The 19,461-nt window shown below is 41.1% G+C and overlaps 2 protein-coding genes across 2 annotated transcripts; both read left to right on the forward strand.

The window, feature by feature from the left end:
* Positions 1-722: 722 nt before the first annotated feature.
* ddx10 (DEAD (Asp-Glu-Ala-Asp) box polypeptide 10) lies at positions 723-5,115 on the forward strand. The gene is made up of 2 exons (XM_034081347.2): positions 723-2,210; positions 3,000-5,115. The coding sequence occupies exons 1-2, from the start codon at positions 873-875 to the stop codon at positions 4,155-4,157; spliced, it is 2,496 nt and encodes an 831-aa protein (XP_033937238.1). The 5' UTR covers positions 723-872; the 3' UTR covers positions 4,158-5,115.
* Positions 5,116-6,266: 1,151 nt separating this feature from the next.
* Positions 6,267-18,906, forward strand: LOC117445022 (transcription initiation factor TFIID subunit 4-like). The gene is made up of 13 exons (XM_034080415.1): positions 6,267-6,354; positions 7,994-8,449; positions 8,920-9,041; positions 9,328-9,435; positions 10,219-10,347; positions 11,656-11,778; positions 11,897-11,986; positions 12,333-12,500; positions 16,337-16,445; positions 17,402-17,480; positions 17,587-17,747; positions 18,282-18,301; positions 18,433-18,906. Exons 2-13 carry the CDS (start codon positions 8,002-8,004, stop codon positions 18,904-18,906), a joined length of 2,031 nt encoding a protein of 676 aa, XP_033936306.1. The 5' UTR covers positions 6,267-6,354; positions 7,994-8,001.
* Positions 18,907-19,461: the final 555 nt, after the last annotated feature.

Consider the following 19,461-nt stretch of genomic DNA (forward strand, 5'->3'; position numbering starts at 1 on the left):
TATATGCTTTTATTTTGGAAAGACTTTCATTAAACTTCCGTGATCCTTGTTTTTATGCGACATGTGATCAGGAAGTGTCACTGCTATATCACTTATGTTCAGTTATATACATCCATGGTTATACACCGTGTAATAACATTTTTTAATTAATTGGGAATTGTTGCAAGAATATCGAAACTATCAATTTCTCTACGGACAAATTGAATGTTTCATATGCTGTTATTTGTCACAGTTTAACCAATCTTCCTTGATACAATATTAGTTACATAATCAGTATAATAACATTTTATTTTAACAGAAATACAAATGTATGATATTCAGTGTGTGATATGAAAAGTTTTTATGATACATTTTTTTACTACAAGTGACAAGGGATTTTTTTCCGCCCAGAGTTCTGCTTCCCAGGTCCATTTCCAAATATGTACGTCATGTAATGTTCTTGTTCAGACAGGATATTTGTATATTTTAGATCTGCATGTATTGTGATATATATAATCTGATTTATATAAACGCATTGGACTTTAATATGTGTATACATTTCCATATTGACTGATTAGGCTGCTGTTTTCCAGTTTAAAGTGCAACAGGAAGAATAATGTTGGGTCATGACTTAGAACAAAATATGATAACATAGATTCAAATAATGAAACAGTGACAATTGTTAAAATATGTTCTTTCGTTTATAGTTTTGATGCAGGAGGTGCTGCCTAACCATGGATGTATATGCCTGACAGTCTACTCTCAGGGGAAAAGGTCGCTTGATGATGACGTAGTGCAACATGCGACGAGGAGCCGTGTTCTCCACGTTGTTTACAAGAAGGTGCTGCCAGTGTGTTTTCAACTTGCTTTATTGTTCGGTTTACTCTTAAATCATGGAGAAAAAATCCACCGGGAATAAACCTAAACCTGCGAAGATGAAAGACAGCGCAGACCCCGTCCGAAACTTCGAGAAATGGAAGAAAAAATACAACAAGACGAAAGCACGAGTGAAGAGCGACAGAGCCCCAAAGAAGCCCGAGTGGCAGGTCGAAAGGGAGTATATCGAAAAGCTAGTCAGCAGGTATCCAGACATAAACAGCAAGGAGGCTGTCAGGTTTTCAGACTTCCCCATTTCAAAGAAAACCTTGTTAGGTTTGCAGGGGATGCAGTACCGACAGCCCACCGAGATCCAGAGGCAAACTATCGGCTACGCTTTGCAGGGTAAAGATGTCCTCGGCGCTGCTAAAACCGGCTCTGGGAAGACTTTAGCCTTCCTCATACCGGTGCTGGAGTGTCTGTACCGCCAGCAGTGGAGCTCAGTGGACGGCCTCGGTGCCCTCATCATATCCCCTACCAGAGAGCTCGCCTATCAAACCTACGAGGTCCTCCGCAAGGTGGGCAAGAACCACGAGTTCTCCGCGGGGCTCATCATCGGTGGTAAGGACCTGAAGAGCGAGTCCGAGAGGATCCACAACACCAACATCGTGATCTGCACCCCGGGACGCCTGCTCCAGCACATGGACGAGACGGCCACCTTCCTCGCCTCAGACCTCCACATGCTTGTTCTTGACGAGGCGGATCGCATCCTGGACATGGGGTTTGCGGATACCCTCAACGCCATTGTGGAGAACCTCCCCAAGACCAGGCAGACGCTGCTGTTCTCCGCGACGCAGACCAAATCCGTCAAAGACCTGGCCCGCCTCAGCCTCAAAGACCCAGAGTACGTGTGGGTCCACGAGAAGGCCAAGTTCAGCACACCTGCCACCCTGGAGCAGAGCTACGTGGTGTGTGAGCTCCATCTGAAGGTCAACATGCTGTTCTCCTTCATCAGGAGCCACCTGAAGAAGAAGATCATCGTCTTCTTCGCCTGCTGCAAGGAGGTGCAGTACTTGTTCCGGGTCCTCTGTCGCCTCAGACCTGGCATGCCCATCCTGGCTCTGCATGGCAAGCAGCAGCAGATGAAGAGGGTGGAGGTGTACAACGACTTCCTCAGAAAGCAGAACGCGGTGCTCTTAGCCACAGATATAGCCGCCAGAGGCCTGGACTTCCCCACGGTCAACTGGGTGCTGCAGTTCGACTGTCCGGAGGATGCAGACACCTACATCCACAGGGTGGGCCGCACCGCCAGGTACAAGGAGGGGGGGGAAGCCCTCCTGCTGCTGCTGCCCTCTGAGGAGAAGGGTATGATTGGACAGCTGCAGGAGAAGAAGGTCCCCATCAATAAGATCCAGGTGAGACCCCCGACATCCACAGCATCTCCACACACACACACACACACACACACACACACACACACACACACACACACACACACACACACACACACACACACACACACACACACACACACACGCGCGCGCAGATGAAAACAAACCCATCTGCAGTTGTTTGTGATCTCGTCGTAATACATTTATACGCAGTGGTTTGATGTTTTATTTCATCAACACTGCATTAACACTGGTCATCAACAAAATGTGATTACACGTCATACATTACAAGTTACAACAGATTGTTGTCATTTCTCAGTGCTGCTTGTTTCAGAAACTGAAGATGATCAGAGGTCAGTGACCAAACTTCTTTCTGGAGTTATATGAGTGACATCGAATTGGCTGATTAGTGAGAGAATGTCAATATTGTATTTGGCTTGAAGCCTTTCAACAGTGAAGTGCTTTAAGCATACTAAGAAATATGCTTTATACATTTCTAGGAGTGACACAAGCTTAGTATGTATTACACTGAGATATCCCCCTAAGCAGTCTTGGATGAATCCTTCCTTTAAATCATTTCACATGTGAGTTAGTTTGTGCTTTTTATTGTTAACTTAGACAACATTATTATATTATGCATATGTTATCTCGATATATAGATTTTCATTGCAATAAGCTACCATTTATAAATGATAAATGATGTCATTGGTCAGACACTCCAAAATGCAACACAAGCAATATACAAGTGTTGGATACAAAAAAAGAGCAGTACACAACATGTGTTGATCAGTTGTGTTTTCTGATTGGTCGCAGGTGAACCCAGAGAAGCTGCAGAACATTCAGCAGAAGCTGCAGGCCTTCCTGGCCCAGGAGCAGGAGCAGAAGGAGAGAGCTCAGAGGTGTTTCGTTTCCTACCTGCGCTCCGTCTTCCTCATGAAGAACAAAGAGGTGTTTAATGCCTTCAATCTCAAGCTCAACGATTACGCTCATTCTCTAGGCCTCGCCGTGGCTCCGAGGGTTCGCTTCCTGAGTAAAGCCCAGGCACAGAAAGAGGAGAAAGAAGCAAAGAGAGAGGAGAAGGAGGAGTCTGAAGAAGAGGTGGAGCTGAAGAGCTTTAAGGCCCAGCTGAAGGGGAACAATCCAGAGGAAAGTCAGAGCTCAGAGTCAGACGAGTCAGGTGATGAGGAAGGTGGTAGGGAAGGAGATGAGGATCAGAAGGTATTAGGTCTGGGTGCAGACAGCGATGAGGACGAAGATGATCTAAGAGACTTGGACTTGCTCACAGTCAAAAGAAAAGACGTGTTCAATCTGACGGGGGATGGCGAGAGTTCAGGTGAACCTGACGAGGACTCGAATGTGAAGGTGGAAACAGAGACAAAGTTTAAAGAAGCCAAAAAGATCCTCAAGAGAAACTTCCAGGTCAACACCAAAGTGACGTTCAGTGAGGAAGGACAGGCCGTGCAGACGTGGCCCCCTGTGCAACGGGCGGTGACTGCTGATGATGAAGACGAGGGGGTTTCAGGGATCAACATGGAGAAGGCCAGGGCGAGGCTGAAGCGCGAGGACCAGGAGTTCGACAAGCTGGAGTACAGACGCAAGGTGAAGGCCAAACACACGGAGAAGAGGCTGAAGGCCAAGGCTGCCAGGAAGGAGACCAGCAAGCACAGAAACAAGTCTGACGATGAGGAAGACGAGGTGATTGCTTACCTGGCCAATCACAGCGACGATGAGTTTGACCCAAGCTCCCTGCCAGACCCTGACAAAGTGAGATCTGAGGAGGAGGAAGAGGAGGAGGAGGAGATGACAGCAGCCAAACGGCAGCACAGCAGCGGTGAGGAAGAGGAGGAGCACACAGTGGGGAAGAGGAAGAAAGCGAGGCAAGAGAAAGAGGATAACACGCCCCTGGACACTGGCCTGTCTCTGGCTGAAGACGAGGAGTTGGTCTTACATCTGCTGGGAGGCGGGAGGTAGACAGGAAAGAGGAGGCGAGGCTTAAAGGAGGCTTTTCCAACAATAAACTGGTCTTTTAAATAAAGTTGAATTACAAAATCAAGAGTGAAATGACTAGAGGACATTTTTGAGTCTCTTTGTAACCCTTGATGACATCATTATCAGGCTTCTTTTCTTCATAATGAACAACTGGAGTAGTTACTTTGTTTAATGGCTCTAACATCTCTAGTGATGCAGGAATGAGTCAATAAACCTTAGAATCATTCCGTTTTCTTTTTAACATGTTATTGATTGGACGCCTGTGATGTTTCCGTTTTGTTCAACAACCCAAAATATGCCAGTAATTACCCCGTTCGTGATTGTCCAAAGCTTTCATGTGTTTAAAAAAAAAAAGGCGGTTGCTAACAAATGTTTAAATGAGACTGCTTAATGTCAGCATGGCTAACACTAGCTGCTTTTAGTTAGCCGTGGTGACATGAAGTCATGCGACCGTGATTTAGTTGAGTTTATAGCCTAACATTAGCCTTTTACTTAACCTTGCAATGTTAACTTCCGGGTTGGCCTACAAAAACACTTCATCACTGCTCTACTCTGTTGTTAAGACTAGTCAACTGCCGCTTTGAGTTTAAAGTATAATGTTTGTATTTGTGATATAATAAAAGCATTGACTTATTGTGAATGTTGACCGATCAGATGTTGGTAAACCTGCAAAAGGAACAGAGGATATGAGTTTCCTCCTGGATGTTTCTTCCTTTTCAATCTGCAGTCTTGTGTAGAGCCTCTTATTTATCCTTCTCTCTTAAAGTTCTTCTATCAATTACCTTCATCAGAGAGCGTGTAATTATTGAAATGTAGTGAATACTTAACATGATCTAACCTTTCTTATGTTATATCAAAGTCATTTCATATCAGAATGCTATCGCCATTTTGGCAATAATTTGGCTGTAAAGTTATTCAATTAAATAAGTTGTGTTGCTGATTTAAGTGTTGAGTTCAATGCTTTTGATTCTGGGCAAAACATTCTTGAGAGCTAAATTCATTGTATATGCATACATGTAAGATCTGCATCATTTCTGGATATTTGCCCAAACTGGCTGAAAACTTGCAGGTAGTATATTGTTGTTATACAATATCATACAAATGATTATTTTCTAAGAAATAACGCATATCAATATTTTTTTTATTTACAGGCAACATTAAAAAAAAAATGGTATAATTGTAATTGTGTTATTTTCGAAGTGACATTTGAAAAACACTAAACTTTTTAGTAAAAATATGAATTTGTGCAAGAATTGCAGTAATGGAATAACACTTAGATTTACCTTGACACACACACACACACACACACACACACACACACACACACACACACACACACACACACACACACACACAGAGAGAGACGAGCTTAGGTGACACAGAGCCAGAAGTACTTGTACTACTGTATAAGAGTTTTACACGATGTCTATCCTTTAAAAATCCACTAAAAAGTAATATTAGAAAATGCAGCCCTAATGTGTACATTAGCAGGAATATAGTACAATTATAGCAGATGAAATGATAGAAAGAAATGTGAATTCAAACGTGCAATAATATTTTTTTGTCACTTATCCTACATCAATAAATAATCATAATTAATCATCTTGATCTCAACATAAATCAAAAATACGCATTATCATCATTCCGGACATAATTGTGCAGGATAATATCCTACTTTTTCTATGGCAAAATTGCAAAGCAAGTTAAAGTGACGGAAATATTTAGATAGTTGAAAAGGTGTATATGTTGCAACATAAGATGTACATTAATAACAGTTTAATGTAACTATTATTTCATTTATGTTGTATGTGGTACTACAGTTAGAGGAGTATATCACATTATAACTTATTCAAAAGCAAATTCCTTTTATTTGTAAACCTACTTGGTAATACAACTGATGCTGATCAAAAGGACTAATGGTGTTAAATTAAATCATATTTGGATAAAGTATAATTGTTCAGTTGACATGCATGCTGTCACAAAGCTTTAATTCACACATCCTTTATAAAATATAAATCCTGTTTTTTTAGACGAAGCAATTCATGGTTAGCCATTCTTTCCTGTGTTCCCCAAATGCAGCACTGGTCCCTGGTGAGTTCAGCCACCCCGCTCACCTCACGCCACTCCAAAAACACATGGACTCACTCCAACAGGTGAGCTCCAAGGTGAGGTCCAACAGGTGAGCTCGTGACTGACTGACTTCGTTTTTTCTCCTAAAGTTAATCCATTGGGAGGACTGAGTTATGATGGAATTGGATCCATTTTTCCACACGGAATTTTAACTGTGATTCTGCGGGAAAAGTGTGTTCCCGAAGCAATAACGCCAAACTCCCATCTAAAATGTTAGCGCTAAAATAGCACGAGCTTACATTATGTTACATTCCTTTAATGTTGAACGTGTTTATGTCAAACTTGGCCTTGTCTAAAGTTGAAAAACTGACTTCACACCAGTTAGTAGGTCGAAAACATAAGATAGAAATCCATTTTTACGTATAGCCTACTTAATATTTCCCCATTTTTACTTGGCTAAGGTTAGCCGATTTAGCTAATGTTAGCTAGTCTTCCGTGGTTAAAATAACCAAGTACATTTACTCAAGTATTGTATTTAAGTACTTTTTTTGACATATTTGTACTTGAGTATTTCCACTTAATGCTACTTTGTACTTCTACTCAACATTTCAGAGGCAAATATTGTACTTTTTACTCCATTACATTTATTTTGACACAGGTGCACTACTATCGTAGTACTATCTCTTGAAGCTACTTACCATAATAATTTAATTCTGTGAAAAGATAATTCTGGTAAAGTACTTTTGCTTTTGATACTTTTACAAAAGTACATTTAGCTAATAAGTCATGCTGTACTTGATATAGTTTTGAAATAGGCCATTGTGAAAAAATTATAATATTTGTCTTTTAATACTTTTGTAAAGATTATAAATCAGGACTTTTACTTGTAATGGAGTATTTTAAGATATTGTATTTGTACTTTTACCTAAGTAAAAGATCTGAGTACTTCTTCCGATAATTATATTCTTCTTTCAGTAAGAGTAGAGTAACTATACATTTGTGGTGTATTTGGAAGTTGAAATTACTTGAAGTTAATAAGCTTAATAAAGTCAGTATTTCACGAGAGTCAGACTGGTGAAATGTCTTCACTCAAAACAAGGCATGTAAGGTCCATTTTCTATTTAGCGTAACCAGTGGTGGAAAGTAACTAAGCACAGTTACTCAATTAGTGTACTTAAGTTCAAATTTCAGGTACTTGTACTTCACTTGATTATTTTCTTACTGTGCCACTTCTTATTTCTATTTCTACATTTATTTTATAGGTTTAGTGAATTTATTGGTGCAGATTTGTACACTCAAATAATGAAGAATTTTTGAAATAGCTCATGTAAATTAAACAATCCAACATTCTAATTAAGTACATAAAACAATAAGTCAGAGGCGGAAAGGTTTAACAATTGCAAGGTAATTCTTAGGAAACATTTGCAAGATTTTCTGCTTTTTCTGCAATGTCTACTTTTACTCCTCATACTATAGGTACATGTTCCTGGTCATACTTAAATACCATTTAAAATGCAGTACTTTTACTTAAAATATGTTTACATTGTAGTATTATTACTTTTACTTTAACTAATAGATGTAAATACTTTTCCCACCTCCGAGCGTAATGTTACTATTAAGTTTGAAATGTTTTTCAAAGGGGTGCAGCCTGGCGAAAATGTAGCATCGCTTAACGATATAACAATTGATAACGAAATAAGCTATATCATTTATTGGATAATGTTTAAAATGACATTGGTTTTTTTCAGAAACAATTATGTCCACAAATAAAGTGGGTGTTGGACCCCCAAAGCTGGAGTCGTGTTGGGCATCAGGAGACGGAGACCACTCAGTTCAAGTGAAGATTGTACAGGTCCCAACCACATGTAAACCCAGCACTGTCATAGCCCCACCTAAAATCATCACTGCCAGCCAAGTCCATCAAACCACCTCCTCCACAGTGCTGACAGCCAGACACACTTCCTCTCCTTCTGTCATGGTGGTATCGAAGGTGACTACCTCAGGAGGAGTGAGTGCTAACATCCAACCACAGGTAACAAAAGCAGCTTTGAGCCAGATTGCCTCCATGACCCAGGCCACAACCCAAGGAAGGACGCTGGTTATAACGGTACCCAGGGCAACGGGTCCTCAGCCAGTCAGTGTGGCCCCCCGGATGCCACACACCACCTCCACACAGCTCCCTGCCAATTTCCAGATACCACCAGGTGAGTCGGCCTCTACATGCTTGTGGTCCAAATGTTTGCCCTGATTGGTGATGTTCTCTTCTATAATAATATAACTCATGTTTACAGATTGTAACATATATTTTCCCATTGAAAATACTAATCTCATAGTCGATTGTCACTGTGTCTCAATTTGGATACTTCCATTAATATACTTCCATGCAGAACACTATGTTCTTGTATAGTGTGTTTGAGAAGGTAGTGTTGTTTTAAATGTAAGAAATGCAAGTGCTAAAGTTTGAATCATTCTTGTTAAACAACTCACGTTCTAACACTCAAGAAAATGTGTTTAAATAGAAAGGTGTTGGATCAAAAAGTAATGTATTTCTTAAATAATTCCCCAAATATGTTTGGTCAACGATGTACACATACTTACACTTTACCCATCACCCGTTTTTCAGAACAATCGTCAATTAATTGCAGGTAGTGATTTCAGACCCTCCTTCTGGCAGGTATGATGTTGATCCGCAGCGAGAGTGGTCAGCTGATGCTGGTCTCCCAGCAGGCTTTAGCACAGGCCCAGCAGGCACCAAGAGGCGTCGGTGGTCAAGCAACAAAAATACTGGTCCCTCAGGTATTTGGTGTACTGCTGATTTGATTGTATGCGCCTCGAGGCCGATGAAATCCATGGCTCAATGATTTACGTTTTCCGTGTTGTCCTTTTACGTCTGTCCCGTTCTTTTTGTTTGCAAATCTCAAGAATACCTTGAAGAAATGTGTTAAAATGTCAGGCAGACATGAGTGTAAACTGCAACTTGACTGACTGAACAGTGTGAACAGTCATTATAGTTTGATACTGACGCGGACAAATGACATCCTCACTTGTGTGGTCTTCACTAGCTGTCAAGTCTGTTATTCAGGTATCTGCAGCAGCTGGAAATAAGAGTAATGAGAAGGTGACGGTGATCAGGCTGACCGCCCCTCCCAGTTTCCAACCAGCTCCAGTCCAGAAGACAGCTATGGTGAAGGTACACTGGCTGCTTTACTCTTACCATCACTGACAGCAACTCATGTATATATGGTCATGATTATTTGTACTGCATTTCAACATTACTTGTTAGAAATAACAAGAATTATGAGAAATTATAATCGACAGCTTGCTTGAAAATATCAGATTTTGTTTTTTTTATTTATACGAGGAACCTCAAGTCTGAATATTATTTGTAGACTGGGACTTCTAGCGGGACTTATTCCGCTAACTGCGATTTTGGGTAATGTAATAGTGCATATTGTGGAAATGTGATAACATTTCAATAACTTGTGCAGCCCTAGTTGCATCTCCTTTCCAGTCTCGGATTGTTGGCAGGGCTCCCCACAGTACTGGAAGGCTAAACGTTTATTGAGATAACAAGGTATATGAGTCCCGTAGGTTTAATTTATGTATTCATCAGATTTTTCTCCATAAATAATCTGTACCAGTACAGTAATGTACTTGTAACTGGTGTAAAAATACTTCTATTTAGGGGAACATGGTGCACTTCTACTAGTATCAAATTGAAACCAAAATTACATTTGTCCAAACTTGCAGGTGCATGAGTTTTTTTTAAATGCAGGTACCTATATACAGATTACACTGACTCATGTAAAGGCTACCTGTCGGTGTTTACATCCCAGCAAGTTGTATCTCCACTTCTTACCACAACCACTCACACATGCATAATCCAGCAGTAGCTTGATGCCTGTTACCTGAACATGAGTTCTTTTGATGTTATTGTGTTATTAGTTTTAAGGCGATGGATTGTATTGTTCAGGTGATGGGTGTAGCTCCCAAACCAGCCGTAGTGCAGCCCCTCAGCGCTGTGTCTGAACGGGGGGGCCAGCTCCGTATTCAGACTGTCGTCACGGAAACCAAGAAGGATCCAGCAGACGCCGTTAGTCAGGTGAGTCTCTGCAGTCCCAACTCTGACCTGCACTTGTATTTCATGTAGGTTTGTGTGATGACTTGCAGAAAATACTAACAAAAAAAACGTTATTATGATAGCATTTTTCCTTGGTATTATTAGCGGACCTGTTTCCAATACTACCAAAAATATTGGTACAAGTATTTGATATCATTTCATGATTGTCAATAACAGTTACTGAGGGTTAAAAAAACTCCTTCGACAGTTCAGCAATGTTGCCTGGAGAACGTGTTGGAAGAAGTACTTTGATCCTTTACTAAAGTAACAGTCAAAAATACTACGGTCTTAAAATACTCCACTACAAGTAAAAGTTCTGATTTTAAAATGTTACTACTTGCAGAGTGGATATTTCACAGTATTTTATTATTATGGTCATTATATTATCCTGTTTTTATAGATATAAGAGCATTTTAGTATTGTAGTTGTTTAATGTGGACCGAATTTAGATACTTGAAATACTGTGTAGATTAGCAGTACAGTACAGCATTATACCATATCATGTTTTTGTATATGTACAAAGTAGTAACTGTGTTAAAATGAATGTAGTGGCGTAAAATGCAGGTTGTGTTGAAGTATAACGCAGCAATACATGGAAATACTCAAGTTAAGTACAAATATATAAAAAAGGTACTTAAGTACAATATTTGGGAAATGCACTTAGTTAGTTTCCACCACCGCCTGGGGGGGATTACATTTTTCTGCCTCCAGACACAATTTAGTTTTTTAGTACAAAAACGTTGTGTTCAAACTGTTGAAGTCATGCCGTCCGTCTTCTGTGTTTCATTTGAGCAATATCGAAGAACATTTACTGTTTTTTTACCTGTAGTCACCATGTATTCTTTCCTTTCACCAATATATCGTTTTGCTACATATGCATAGACAATTTAGGCCAGTGAACACAGCCATTGATTAGCCTATGTAACAGTTTAGAGGTATACTGTGTGTCAGCCGAAATATATTTGTGTGTTACAAATGTACAGAGTAAACTAGGGCTGCTCGATTATGGCAAAAATCATAATCTCGATTATTTGGGTCAATAATTGATATCACGATTATTAAAAACGAAAAATGTGAACAGTATGTTTTTAACAGTTGATTACCCAGAACTTTAAGTATAATTCAACTGAAAAACCAAAAAAATAATAAATAATCGTTTTATTTTGATTATGTTGTTTTCATAATCGTTGCAAGCCAAAATCGTAATTGCGATTGAAATACGATTTTAATTGAGCAGCCCTAGAGTAAACCTTAATAAAGACGTGTTGTTACCTGACATTTCACCCCCAGGCCACCCTGGAGAGTGTGAAGAAGTGCAAGAACTTCCTGGTGACTCTGATCAAGCTGGCCTCCAGTGACTCACGGTCACCCAACATGGCCAACAACGTGCGCGGACTGGTCCGGAGTCTGCTGGTATGGCACTACTCGCAGCACCTTCTAATGTCTAAATGATATTAAAAGATGTCCATTTAGGCTGGAAAAGCATTTCAATACCTGACAATAATATGTTTCCTTTTTTTCTATCCTGCAGGAGGGGAAGCTGGAAGCAGAGGAGTTCACAGAGCAGCTCTATCGAGAGCTGAAGTCGACTCCACAGTCCTGCTTGGTGCCTTTTCTCAAGGTCAGCAGAGATTCTGCTGGAAGCTTTCCATTTGTGGCTAACCTTAATAATCCCTTTCATTAGTTCAAATGACAAACCGATCACATCAACCTTCTACTTATGTATGTTGATTATATAAGTAAGTTGATTAAAAAGATAAAACTGGATTGTTGTCAGGCTATCTCCTTCTGCTTTTCCATTTCACTTTACCAACTAGTTTTACCTGAGCTCTACCCATTGTTTGGTGAATAAAATGTAATTTGAACTCCAAGTTAAGTCTTCATATAAACAATTAAATAAGCATTCTGGTGTCAAAATGGAATTTGGCTGATTACATGACTTATTTTCTTTTTGTGATTTCTACTAGAAAAGTCTTCCTGCAGTTCGTCGCCTCACTGCAGACCCGCAGCTGTTTATCCAACAGGCTTCAACTCCTGTCCACAACAACAACAACACAAATAACAACAACACTCTGCTGACCACCATGAAGCAGAACAGCACTGTCACAGGACACAGCCTCAGTACCAGCCTGAAGGTAAACACATGAAATATGGTGAGCAGTGTACATTTTACAAAGAACAACAGCATTCTCATTAATAATTAGGGATGCAACAGGTAATGATAGATTATGACGTACAACAAAAAAGTCAAACTCAACCACTTACTATTGGTACTTAAAACATTTTCATTGCGTAGTTAATTGTAAAGCAGCCTGAAGAAGCTATGGTAAAAGCAATTTTTTTTAGGATTGTGTTCCCATTCAAAGTTTGATAAAGGGCTAAAAACATTTCTTTAATGAAGATATATTTGTTTCCAAAAGGGTGAAAAATGAACATAATGATCAGCATTGGCTAAACTGTTATTCTACACATCTCTATCGCCTGAAAGATCTGCAATCAGTTAGGGCTGTACCCGAATATTCGTTCGTTGGAGTACTATTCGGGTTTCAATTTAGTTATTCGGATATTTGTTTCGAATATCAACGTAAGAGCTTGTGCCTCTTCAGGGGGTGCTAACACTTAACCATAAACGTTATCGTTTACTTTCTCTGTCTTTACATGTATATATGACTTTTCTCCGTTAATCTCAGTCACATTGTTTCCATAGCAACAACAACTTCCTGTCAACCGCGCTACCTCTCCTTCAAAATAAAAGCATGTCCATGAATAGGAAGCCAAGCCAAATTACACTTAAGACTTATACAACTGCAACGAAAGTAACAAACACAATGCGATATCCTTTTCAATTTCAAAGAACACAAATTGGGTTACATTAACAAATAACTATAAAACAACAATACTGTAGGACAGGGGTACTCAAATACAAATCTTAAAGGTCCAAAATAAATGTTTCAATAAGACAAAGGTCCGTTTATTACGGTCATTCAAACTTTTAAACAATTGCAACAAGATTCTTAACACGAGGTTGCAAAAACAAAACAAATCTGTATGCAGCAGTTTTCATTGTTGTTGTGTCTGTGCTTGACCCCTCAGAGTCGCAGTGTAAGAGCTGCAGTTATGAATAAAGGCAGCTGCACCCTCTTTCATTCAGCATTCCCATTATTGCTTTATAAATGTCTTGCCCCCTTGTGTGTCCACTGAGGTTCGTCAGGCCCAACACATCTTCAACAAACTCCCCCTTTGCCTCATCATAAAAACTCACAAAGACCAGCAACTGAGCATTGTCAGCAGTGTCAGTGGACTCATCCACAGCTAAGGAAATGCACTGTGCATTTTGTATTCCATCACAAAGCTGATTAATCAAATCAACAGCCAGTATTTATGTTCTTCTGGTTGCTGAGGAATCTGAGAGGGGGATTTGCTTGATCTGACCTGTTATTTCCTCTTTTTGTTTGCCTTCAACATAGGGGTGGGCGATATTGAAAAATATGTTATCACGGTATTTTCAAGCAGTATCACGATAGACGATATATATCACGATATTTTTTCATTTCGGTTATTATGGTTATTTTTCAAGTTACTTAACAGTACAAGCACCTACAAGGTAACAGAAACTAAAACAAAAAGGAGTAACAGACCAAAATAGCATTTCAAGCTGGTGTTATTTCAGAAATGAAACCCTGAATGAACAAGTGAGCAGTGAACATCAATAAACATGAAAAGGAGGGTAAAACATAACTAAGTAAAACATAAAACATCAATGAGGAAAAGTCAGTGCCAAACAATTAAAATGTAAACTTTAGAGTAGACTTGAAGTGTAATAAAAGACTTTAGCATAACTGAAGGGACAAACATAAAACGCCACCGCGTCAGTTATGTCTTTCCGCCGTTTGCTAGTCTTTTCATAAGGAGCCCCTTTATGAAATGCCTGCCCTATGGTAGTTTGTTTTGGTGCAGTCGCTGCGGTAGATTGTGCATTCACACGCGGGGGACCTTGCACTCTTACAGTCTCTGCATGCTCTTTCTGGTGCTTGCGTTTGAGGTGGTCTCGTAAGCCCGACGTGTTGCCATCTGTCGCTTTGAAATGTCCTTTTTTGCACTTTTTGCAAATTACATTTGTTTGTGTCTGTTGTGTTATATCCAAAATATGTCTATACCACAGACGTAGAGTTCTTTTTGGGGACTAAATCTAATTCTTCTACATCAGAATCTGACTCTCCGTCCATTATTGCTGTGTGTGCAGACTGCCAACAGCGTATTTTCCCTCGCTGCAAAGAAAGGGGGCGGGGACTTTGGGAGCGTGTCAAACAACTCGGACTGAACGAAAGCAGAGGTGCGCTGACATTGTGAAATCGATCGGGCTTGATATATGGTGAAATTAAAATCAGTAGGTGAGGCTGGGGGAGCGGGAGGGGAAGAGGCTCTCCGTCCGCTGGCATAGCCCCCTGCGCCGCGCACGGAGAGCCTCTCCCCCTCCCGCTTTTTTTTTAATTTTTTTTTTTTTTTTTTAATCACGATAGGACGATATCTCTGAAAAAGCATATCGTGGAGACCTAATATCGTCACGACGATATATATCGTCATATCGCCCACCCCTACTTCAACATGGCCTCCATCACTTCAGTCATGCATTATTTTATACTTCAGTTATTATCCAGTGGACAGTCCTTACCTACTGGCCTAGTTAAATCAAAGTGGTTCCTTTTTTTTGGCTGGGCAGTGTATTTTTACACACCGTCTTATTTGACTTTCTCAGGACTTAAAACTGTTTTTTGGGGGCAGACCCCCTTAAAGAAAAAAATATATTTACACACATAAGGTCAACTATCATCTTAACAGTTGTTTATGCTCATCCGTGAGCAGAGCATCAAGTTGACATGTCTATTACAGCTGAATGCGGCGATTACCATTTTGTTCAGCAAAACGCCTCTCAAACTTATTAAGATCAACAGCTTTAGTGTGTTTTGATTCAATGCTGAGTGCAGCCAAACTGACAGTCTCTTCTCTGTCAGTGTAGACCGCAAATACCTCATTCCTTCAGTGCTCGGGTCTGAATGCTTCTCGTTTTTCGCCGTCCCGTTCAAATGAAATCGCCGCCAATCATATGTCCATGCCTATGGTCCACGCTTCTCTCATAAATGTCCGATGAGCCACAACTTTTCTTTCAAAACAAAGCTGCCAACTGGGGTGGCAAGGCCTATTTTTAGGGTGTCAGTTGCCACCCCGGTAGGTGAAACTAGGCTACTAGCTACAGTACAGATGGAACTAGATGAGCTGTTAACTCTCGCTCTGATTTTTTTTTTTTTTAAACTCTCGCTCTGACTCAGACAGGTTGAAAGGGACGAGACACACATTTTTCCCACCCGCATTCCGCAAAGACCCGCCCTACTGTGCCTCTGATTCGCAGATTGTTTGGGAGGGAAAAACGCTGACGGGATGCTGAATGTGATTGGACCAATGCGTTGACAGACACACACAGACAGTGGAACAGGACATGCAGAGCGCTGTTTGCAGTCTATGGACATAGCGGATCATTTTGACTCGCTGAGATGTGGCGATGTCTCGCAGATAACACGGATAATACATATGAAAAGTATAATTCGCTCAGAGTCCAGAGACAGTTGTGGTTCGGTCCGGATCCGGACCAGAGTCCGGACTTTGAGGATGCCTGCTGTAGGATAACAAAATGAATGCCGTGAATAAAATGAATATCCGAATATTCACTGCTGATTACTACCGAATATCCGGAGCCCGAAAATGGTATTCGGCACAGCCCTACAATCAGTACACCCCTTATTTGAATGATGGTAATGCAGTTAAGAGTTTGCACCGTGCAGCTGTATTATGTAGGAAAATAATATCGGATCAGAGCGTTATCGGCACATAGTCCAAATGAAATATTGTTTCTGTACTGGCTATGTCTCCCTCTGGGACACTAACTCTCATCTTAATGAATTTCCTTGAATTGCAGGTTACCCAGCAGCCTCGAGCCGTGACTCTGACATCTGGGTTGGTGACGTTTGCTCAGCCCAGAATTGACATGTCTAAGATCAGCAAACCCAGCCCCAGAAACTTCACAGGTAACAGTGAGGGGAGGGGGATCTGTGGGAATGTCACAAGTTGATTGTCATTCTTGCCAATTCTTAACCTTCAGTTCAGCTAAATGGTCATGGTGAAGGCACACAGTCTGAGGAAATGTCATTAGTTATCACATTTAAAATGGACAGTTTTCTGTGTGTATAGGATTAATGAAGTGTGATTAGCTGACCAACATCACTGGCTGAATGTTCTTTATAAAACAGGCTTCTACATCTTATGTCCACCTGGTATTAAGATCTGTAATGGGGATGTAACTCTACACAGAGTAGGATTGGGGAACCATTTCTATTATTTATATCTTCCAATCACAGTTACTCAAGTGCCTGAGTTTTAAAATAATAGAAACTTTAGCTTCTGCAAGCTTTCCAGTTAAGGTTATGTAAATATAATGTATACAAGGTTTTGAATATTCAATTTTAGACATTGAAACATTATCGGCTCGTATTTTAAAATTCTGGGCAACTAAACTTGAACAAAGTTCCGTTTAACCTTATCATTATTATCACAAACCAAAAAGTTCACATGTTCATTCATAACATTCACTTTCTAACTATTACTATTAATAACTTCCAAAAATATTGGATGCAGTAGTCCGCTTCCCACAATCATCTCAGCTAGACTCAGCTAGTGTTATTCCATTTGCATATTGAGATTGAATCCCTATTCTGTCCAAATCATGATACCAAGATAGTAATGATACCAGGTGTAGATTGCAAAAGCCCCCTGATGAGATTTCATTATCCAAATATAGACAACCAAGTGGAGAGGATATGTTACCCTTCAAAGTGGCAAGCAGTCACGGAATTGACCAAACTCACATTTCTGAAATGAGTGTTTGTTTCCTAAAAAAGAAGCAAAGTCAAGTTGATAGTCAACCAGCTTGAACACAGACTAAAATGCTACCTTCCACATGAATTTGTTACGGCTGTCTTTTCAGGAACATTTACACTGAAGCAGCCCGTCATTCAGGATCGTCCCACCAAGTTTGCTTTCAAGGACAGCTCAGGATCTTACAAGTAATACACCTAGTTGATACATCTTTGATGTAAAGGATTTAAAATTGGCCATTTCCCTTAATCTAATGTGTCTGTGTGCACGTGCGTCTGTTCCTGTGCGTCCCAGAGAAGATGATGACATCAATGACGTGGCCTCCATGGCGGGAGTGAACCTGCGGGAGGAGAACGCTCAGATCTTGATCTCAGTGGTGGGCTCCGTGGTGCAGTCCTGCCAGGACCAGCCCTTCCTGTCCCCCCCACCACTGCTCAGCCGCATCTTGCGCACAGGTACTTGAGCTCAGACTACCCAAACATTCATTTAACATTAGAGCAGTGGTTCTCAAACTTTTTCTGTCATGCCCCCCCAACACAAATAGTCACGTAATGGGCCAAGTTAGCATTTATTAAAATACATCAATATGAACGTGAAAAAAAAAAAAAATAAGTTTGCTAGAACAGTGATAATAAAACAATGCTCCATAAGTCTGTGTGGTCAAACAAATAAATACATAATACAATTGTGCAATCCCTTTGCTAGAACAATAAGTTATAATACTTAGCCACTTTGCAAAGAAAATGTTGATATTTAGCAAAAAAGTGTGTCTTATCACAGCATTAGTGGCTGCAATGAGCCGGCTTTGCACTGCACATTTCTTCAAAACGGGGTTGCAGGCTCTGTGGCAGCGCCAGAGATTTATTTTGGGGGTGCTGTGGGGTAGCTTGACGTTTCATAGAGGGTGCTCAAACATTTAGGTTTTCCCATTAATGTGCCGGTCGCTACAGTGGAAATTTCTACTGCAACAATCCCCTTGTTTTTGGCAGAGTTCCAAGATGGCGCCAGTGTATGTGGCTTGCCGTCTGTCGCTCGCAACCTGGTTTATGTTTATACTGTTTGTCACTTATCACTGATACTGTACGCTCTCTACTGGCGTATGATCGTCAAACACTCCTGGATATTCGCCTCTCTGCCAAGAACCTGTGGGAGTTTGATCGTTGTGATCAAAAAACGTTCTGTCCCCCGTTCCTGTCTGGGATACCTGCTCACTTATACCGGGCTCCGCCTCAACCTCCTCGTGGGAAGCGCCGCAGGCGCCGGGGCATCCGCGGGGGCATCCGCGGGGGCATCCGCGGAGGCATCCGCGGAGGCATCCGCGGAGGCATCCGCGGAGGCCAGCTAGTGAAGCTGAAAGCTTGGTTGGCGCTATCCTCGTCCCTCCGGACTGAAAATGGAGCGGTTCAACGACTCGTTTTTTCTCGGCGTTTACTGGATCCTATCGACCCTTGGCTGGTACCTGTCGTCGGCTCTGCTGAGGAAACCCACCCCCCCCCCCCGCCGCTGTCATTCCCGTCTAGGCAGACGTGGAGTGAATCCTCTGAACCTGCGGCCGCTGGATCGGGCCCACCGTGCGGCTATTGCTCCGGCTCCCACCAAGATGGCACTGGTTAATGCTAGGTCGATAGCAAATAAAACTTTTATTCTTAACGACTTCTTCATCTCCCGTGGATTGGATTTCCTTTGCGTGACGGAAACTTGGCGCCTTCTCTGAACTGTTACCGTCAGGCTGTAGCTACCTGAATTCCCCGAGGATAACTGGTCGAGGAGGAGGAATATCGATTGTTTATGAGTCAAACTTTTATTGTAAACAGTTGCCGGCCTCGTTCTCTAGTTTTGAACTGAACTCATTTTGAGTTGGGCCGCACTGATCCGGTCCTGTGTGCAGTGATTTACCGTCCCCCAAAGTACAACAAGGACTTTATTAACGATTTTTCCGATTTCCTGACCAGCATTATGCATACATATGACCGGGTTCTTATCTTGGGGGATTTAAACATACATGTTTGCTGTCCTAACTAGGGCTGTGGCGATACACTAATCTCACGATACGATACGATACACGATATTCAGCCAACGATACGATATATATCACGATATTCAGCCAACGATTCGATACGATTCGATATAATTCGATACACTTATTCATTTTCTGAAAGATTTTAAACG

This window comes from Pseudochaenichthys georgianus, chromosome 4 (assembly GCF_902827115.2).
Source record: "Pseudochaenichthys georgianus chromosome 4, fPseGeo1.2, whole genome shotgun sequence".
NCBI classification, from domain to species: Eukaryota; Metazoa; Chordata; class Actinopteri; order Perciformes; family Channichthyidae; genus Pseudochaenichthys; species Pseudochaenichthys georgianus.

Excerpts from the sequence above, each read along its gene's own strand:
- ddx10 (XM_034081347.2), top strand. The coding sequence starts at position 873 with ATGGAGAAAAAATCCACCGGGAATAAACCTAAACCTGCGAAGATGAAA. Across the intron at positions 2,211-2,999 it reads TCCCCATCAATAAGATCCAG|GTGAACCCAGAGAAGCTGCA; the intron begins GTGAGACCCCCG and ends GATTGGTCGCAG.
- LOC117445022 (XM_034080415.1), top strand. The coding sequence starts at position 8,002 with ATGTCCACAAATAAAGTGGGTGTTGGACCCCCAAAGCTGGAGTCGTGT. Across the intron at positions 16,446-17,401 it reads CAGCCCCAGAAACTTCACAG|GAACATTTACACTGAAGCAG; the intron begins GTAACAGTGAGG and ends CTGTCTTTTCAG. Across the intron at positions 17,748-18,281 it reads CAGCCGCATCTTGCGCACAG|AGTTCCAAGATGGCGCCAGT; the intron begins GTACTTGAGCTC and ends TGTTTTTGGCAG.